The sequence below is a fragment of the Limulus polyphemus genome, unplaced genomic scaffold, assembly GCF_000517525.1.
Source record: "Limulus polyphemus unplaced genomic scaffold, Limulus_polyphemus-2.1.2 Scaffold1911, whole genome shotgun sequence".
NCBI lineage: Eukaryota > Metazoa > Arthropoda > Merostomata > Xiphosura > Limulidae > Limulus > Limulus polyphemus.
This window is the reverse complement of record NW_013667521.1, coordinates 119,142-126,498: the sequence shown is the minus strand read 5'-3', so window position 1 is coordinate 126,498 and position 7,357 is coordinate 119,142. Positions and strand designations below refer to the sequence as shown.

Here is a 7,357-nt window from a genome sequence, read left to right as displayed (position 1 = left end):
CAGTGTGCGTGCAGTTCCTGTCGATTGTTTGTTGATCATGGGAGTTTGCTGTAGGATTTTTATTGCTTCGTGAATTTGAAGAGTTGTAAACCGCCAATTTAACGACTCCAGCATTCATCACCAATCCTCTTGATTCTGGCTAACCAGATCTTAGACCTTCCAAAGTTCCATTTGAAATCCATTTTATCTTATGCCGAAAATTGGTCAGCTAACGATTACTCACAAGATCTTAGACCTTCGAGAAAGTTCCATTTTATCTTATGCTGAAATTTGATCATCTAACGATTACTCATACTCGGCTCTGCTTTAACCTCAACTTTTACTCATTGATCACTTGACAAATTTTGTATTTCTAATTTCCCCAACTGTGCTAACGAATAAAAAAAAAATAGTTTGTGTACATGCAGTCGAATGCGTAATACTAAACTCAACTGTGTTTGCGTGCGTACTCACACATATACACACTTTAGATGAATATTTTGTTCCCCTTTCATAAGAGTTAACGAATAAGCTACTGATCATTCCACATCCTAACACACACACACAACCCCAAATTAACTTAACACACACAGAGCACCTTAACAGTATTGTGCAATTACTACAATCTCCCCAACACTCTTCTGTCGTTCCTAGTTTGGGAACTCGTGGGCTATTGTTCTATGCATACATGTATGGTTATACACAGAAGATTAATGGTGTAAAAGAAGTAATATTTTCATGCATCTCTAAAGTAACAACTTTATTTCCAAAAGAATTCCTTGAAATTTCATAACCACTTAAATTATGCTCACTAGAATATAAAATAGACGAGCAACACCAAGCAATTTGTCTGGACACAACCTTCTTCCTTGTGGATGAACAATTTGTCAAGGACGAAGCTGTATACATCTGGAAGATGATTCAAAACATTTTCCACAAGAAATAGCAGTGGACTTGGATATTCATTCCTACACTTCCCCTTTAAAGAAAGTTTAAAATTCTGTCCACCAATATATGAAAAATTGGATTTTTTTTTTTTTTCAGATACCCTTTGAGAAACCAGGAATTTAAAAAAACAACAACAAAAAAAAAAATTGTGCTTGACGACAACCTACGACAAGATTGTGGCTCCTCTGCTTAGATCCGAGAAAGCAGGAACCTCGATGTCAGCGCTGCAACGGGTGCTCCACTGGGTATACCGGGAAACGGTCCGGCCGATGCAGCAATATCGATGTGACAGTATTTTAACGGTTTCTCAGCATCGATGCCGTGCTTCAAATAAGAGACGAATCAATAAAGTCATTATTAGAAATATCAAAAACAATTATCCACTAACTAAAAATTAGAAAAACAAAAAAAAAATTGCATTACTTGCCAGTTACAAACAATTTAAACAACAAGGCTGCGTGACAACAAAGAAAAAACAAGTTCAGAGTATCATTACATCGTTGGTTAATAAAAACAGTTTCATTGTCTTATTGTTACACAATTATATTCTTATAACAAGTGATACAGCCAGATAAAAATTCAGACAGCAAACAAAATAATGTAACTATTATTAAAACGTTTTCTCTTTCTCTCTCTTTCAGTTGCATTTCAGTATTCTTTTTTTTTTTTAACTAGATTTTTCTTCTAAGCAACTACATTACAACTATACAAGTATCGGAACAGAAGTCTTCTTTGCGAGCTATTTAAAAATAGTTTGATAAGAACATATTTCAAGAATTAGTATTTTTCGGTGTATAAGACGCACTGTTTTTTTACCCCAAAATTTGATGTCAAACTCTGCTTGCGTCCTATACACCGAAGGTATGAATATATACGATATACACAATCCATGTGTAAATATATTTAAATAGGCATGCATAGTTTAGTTCAATTGAATGGGTTATTTACAACAATAGTAGTTTTTTTTCTTTTGTGTTTAGAACAATATATACTAATTTTTAAAGTATCAAATTGAATTCTTGTTCAATAAGAATCTTTCAAATGCGACTGTAGCTTTTTTATTTCCCCAAAACTTTGTCTTCAAAATAAGGGTGTGTCTTATATTCCGAAAAATACGGTATAAGCATATTTGGTATTACAAGTATTTCTATAATCTCCCATAAGCTACTTCATTGACGACTGTGAACAAAGCTCAAACCCAAATATCTAAATAAACAAGATCCAACATTATTATTGCTCGGTAATTTGAAGCTGAATCATGATTTTTAGTTTTCAAACAAGAACCAAATTTTTTTTTTCACAAATGGTGAAACCGATTTTTACGGGTGATCCACGTGGGGCTACTCACCTTATCTAGACCTGACGACATTATCAGGAAAGCTGATGGAGTCTGATGTCCACGTGGTGTTCGTGAGGAGGGAAGATTGTTACACTGAAGCACATCCTCGTATTCAGACTTGCCTTTGTGGAACTTGTAATCCTGGAATATGCAAGAAACAAATTACAACCATGATTGTGAACAAAGCTCAAACCCAAACATCTAAATCAACAAGATTCAACTACTTTTACGTGTCATGTGGTATGTTGAATGCAGCAGTGGTTCAAATTAGATGTTTGTGATGTCCAAATGCAAAGTATAGTAGTTTCTTACAAATTAGGAACTCAATTTACTGATATTATCAAGCTAGGATATAAAATAAGAACCTCCTATCTTTTCTATTTGCTGAGATATCGATCAGTGGCTCCACTCACCTCTTTCCATTTTTTGAAACAGTCCCTTATATACACTTACTTGTGTATGTGATGTGTGAATAACCAATCAAAAGCTCAAAATGTCCCCCTAGTGGCTTTCTCAGCCCATTTTTAAGTGTTAGGATGCCATCTCATTCTTTCGAAACAAAATTTCAAGAAGGTAGGTTTTGTCTTTAGTCTGTTCAAAACTTCATATTTTTTTAGACCAAAATACAGCTTGGTTACTAAGCTTGATAAATTATAGTGGAATTCTATGTTATTGATATAGTAATTTATTCAACTGTATATATAAAACCTAAGAAAAAGTATTTTGTTTCATATCCTCCGTGTGTGAAATTTTAAAAGGCTTAGCAACCTATGTCAAGCAGCAACCATGTACAAAGGTAGTAACTAGAAGAGATAATTGTTTGCTTTCTTTATTTTCTGTTCTATGTTTTACGAAAAATAAGTTTAAGAACTTATTTATAAATAGTAATAATGTTTATACATATATATATAATGTATTATTACTGAAATGTGACTGTATTTTACAAAATATTAGTCTACTAAAACACAGCCAAGACAGGTAATTTTGTAAAGGCCAGTTTTATATTCTTGGATATGGTAACATGAGTGCACGTGCACTGCATCGTTGTAACTTCTGTACTGTTAGCCAGGCATGGCTGGGAGGTCAATATAATAAAAGTAATAATTATATAATGTTATGAGATTTAAGCTACTTAGACTAAACATTTGTGTTTTTGTGTTATAATTTGTAGTCATTCTAGAATGAAAAAAGAATAATTTATATTTATTTCCTAAATTTTATGGTGGTTACGAGGTTGGTCAAATTGACAGACCCTGTATAGTTAGGGTAGAGAAAATAACAGACAAAATATAAAATTTTACTGAAAACAAACATTTGGAATGTATTTAAAAGGTTTTAGAGATTACTTAAATAATATTTGCGATTTGTGTGCAAATGTGTGTACGAACTCATATATTTTAAACTGAGCTCATCGCGAATGAATGTTTATTAATCACTATCATATATACACACACTGTATTACCAATAAACAGGGGCAGATTGGCCCACAGGAACACCAGGCATGCCTGGTGGGCTAGTGCATTTGATGCATCCTTAAAAATTTACAATATATCACCATGTGAAAAATCATTGGGATCCTGTTAGTGATATTGCTCTGGCTGGTCCCTTAATGCCAATTTGCAATTGCCAATAAATGTGTACTTTTCAAAAATAGAATGTAATGAATAGTGAAAAGCTAAAAAGAAAAGTATGGTAAATATTTTAGCCTGAAAACCTGTAAAGTATGGTTGAGTTTTGGCTTGAATAGCCTTCTCCTGCCTATTTTGGCCTTCTTGAAACAACTTGTAAAACACCTGTAAGATCTATTGGTTCCCAATTTTGACAGTGTGATTACTTATAATTGGTGTTGAATTTCTATATTTTTTTTTTGTATAACATGTTTATAAAGTTAGTGTTAAGCCTATTTTGGCCTTCTTGAAACAACTTGTAAAACACCTGTAAAAACTATTTGTTCCCAGTGTTGACAGTGTGATTTCTTATTATTGGTGTTGAATTTCAATTTTTTTTTGTATAACATGTTTATAAAGTTAGTGTTAACATCAGTAAATTTCCCTCAGAACCAACTTGCAGATCTTCCGCCACTGGTGCTTCCATCAAAACCTACAGGACTTGGTTCCTTGACAGGCCTGAAAAATATGGTGGAGTTTGAAAAAGAAATAGATGGGAAACAGCCCATGCAGTGCAGAGAAAAGATAAGTCATTTGGGAAAACGAACTACTACTCTTCTCAATGTAAGTAGAGAATTTGTGAGTAAATGAAATTTATCAATTTTAGATAAAAGTACAATACTAGTAGACAAATTTACAATAATTTGTGTTAATTCTGCATCAATTCTGCAAGATACAATACTGATATATAGAGAAAGACCCCACCCAGTACCAGTTCTGATTTTAACTTTATAACATTTTCATAGAGAACTTCATAACATATTAAAACATATAAGCAATAGAAGTTGAAATATGGGGAGTCAAAGGTCAATAAAACTATGGGACCATAAAGAGGCAAAACAACATAGTATAGTGGATATTATGTAAGATGTGAATCTGGACCTGTATAACCTTAAACGTATCCTAAGATGAAATTAATTTCATGTATCATATAACATGTAACGAGAATAAAACAAATCCACACACATGGAAGCACTTGTTAGATAGTCAAGACTTACATCTATGTATTTCAGTGAGATAATACTTGAATACTAACTCTGATAGTGACTCTTGATCAGTGATGTTGTTAGTGCTCATTTCTTTATACATACATTCATACAGTTTAAGGACAACAAAGGACCGATTGGTCCATCTGCGTCGTCCCATTGACTATACTAAACCCTAAAATGAAAAGAAAGTGCTCAAAGCTCTTATCTTTCAAATATTTATCAAGCCTTCATTTAAACTCCCTTAAATTAACTACATCTACCATATCTGAAGGCAACCCATTCCACCATCCTATTAGAAAAATTAAGCTGTCTTAACTGAAGATAACTCCTTCCCTGCCAAAATTTATATTTTTGTCCCCCTAGACCTACTGTTCTCACATTAAATATGAAAACAGTTGATGCATCAACACTATCAATTCCCTTAAAAATCTTAAACTTCTTAATTATAGCCCATCTAACTCAAGAGAAAACAATTTCAGAGATCTTAACCTATCCTTGTATATCAACCTTTCCATCCCAGGTGTCATCCTGGCAATCCTCCTCTGAGCCCTTTCCAACAACTCGGTGCCCTATCTAAAGTACTCCAAATGTGGTTTAACCAATGAATGACCTATACAATGACATTATAACATTTTTAGAATTTTATTCAATATTTCTGTAGATACAACCTAAAATCCTATTTGCCCTGCCACAAGCAACATCATGATGCTTAGACGGCTTAAGAAATAAATCATCTAGGATAACAAGATTTTTTTTACTTCCATAACACTGTAGTATAGAAAAATAAAAATTTGGTGAGACCAAGATACTAAAACTTTTGATTTCTTACTGACAGGAGCTATATAAATTGAGTGCTAATCCTCAAGTTGTGGACATTAGTCTCAGAAAACCAGGAACTGAGCCAGTTCTTGGAAAATCCACACCGATAAATTTTCTGCTGGAATCTACGGCTAAGCTACGGAATTTACAAAAGGAAGCTCAACAGGTTAGTTATCGATCCAGCAAGAAGTGGTTCCTTTATTTTCATAACAACACAGGCCTGCGATGGTTTTATTGTCATGAAATCATTACATGTTCTACAGTAATTCCTGTAGATATAACAGCCAAATGCCTCGTCATCTAATTAGTGACGCGCATGAAAGGATTAACCAGATTCCCACTGTCCCTATCTACTATCTAGCGAAACCACAGCCAAGGGAACGGGTTTGAAAAAATCAACAGGGAAAGAAGACCCTGTTGAGCTTGACTCTAATTGCATTCAAAATATTCAAATTGAAATTATTACATGTTCTTCAGTAATTCCTTTACGCTGAATCCAAAAATATCCATTTTTCTCCATCGTGTACAGATTTTTCACAAAATGTCGTAAAACATAAAAGAAAGACCACAACATGTATTTTTGAGACTAAAAGATGTAGATTTCACAAAAAAAAAATCAGGATGAATGAGGATGCATATTCGTTTAACATAAATGATCTTCCCTTTTCTTCAGTTTGTTTGTATTTTTGTTAACAAACATAATAATAAAATATGTTCATTGTGATAAACGAAATAATAATTTGATATAAGTAAAAGTTTCTTTTTCTTCCCGATTTGTAAAAAAATTTTACATGATAGAAAAAAAAATAATATTCGAAATCTGCATAGCTGAGTTATGAAAAATCCATTATTAAAACCAAAACAACATTTATGAAGTTTAAATTTGCAGACCTGTGTAATTTATAATTTTTTTACAAGCTCAAATTTTGATTGAAGTGATAATGAACCAACATTTTTTTATTATAAAATATTGGCTGTAAAATAGTCAAACGAGTCTACAAGTGTTTAATAAAAGTATAGTAAAAAAGTCATAAGTATCAATTTGTTAAGACAGTTGAGGAACATAGTTTTATTGTTTTCACTATCTTTGCACGTTTCCAATAAGCATTTTTATTCTGTCTTCTAACTATTGTTATAGATTTAAGAATTTATCAATTTTATGTCTGTAGACCTATAAGTATTTTCAACAAGGGGAAAAAAAGCATACAACACTTAAGTGTAATTGAAATGCTGTTATACATTTTTCGTACTGAAAATTCCTACTAGTCCAGTGAAGAAGGATGCGTAATTAAAATTATTATCTGTTATGTTGTGAAGCAATATCACATATAATAATAAATAAATAATTAATGTTGAAATTAAAATAATATTGTGTTATTAATTCTTATCGTAAGAATATGATATGAAAATGTCTTAAATAAAATTGATAATGATTACAATTTGACCGCTTAAACTGGTTTACACCATAACAGTCATTGTTCATGAAAATTTATTGTATATATCACTTAGACCACTGCTATGTCTTTCATATCCCAGCCAGCCTGATTAGCCTTGATATTTAGCACTAGATATGTATTATGGTTGACATATTTTTCACTTTCTTTCATGAATTCTTA

General features: G+C 32.4%; 1 protein-coding gene across 4 annotated transcripts in view; it reads left to right on the top strand.

Moving 5' to 3' along the window:
• Positions 1 to 7,357, top strand: part of LOC106465332 (dynactin subunit 1-like) — a 58,017-nt gene that overhangs the window by 45,839 nt on the left and 4,821 nt on the right. For all 4 annotated transcript variants that reach the window (XM_013925547.2, XM_013925548.2, XM_022393196.1 and 1 more), the window contains 2 exons: positions 4,324 to 4,497; positions 5,758 to 5,907. In XM_013925547.2, the coding sequence (XP_013781001.1) occupies positions 4,324 to 4,497; positions 5,758 to 5,907 (324 nt within the window). The remainder of the gene's footprint in view (positions 1 to 4,323; positions 4,498 to 5,757; positions 5,908 to 7,357) is intronic.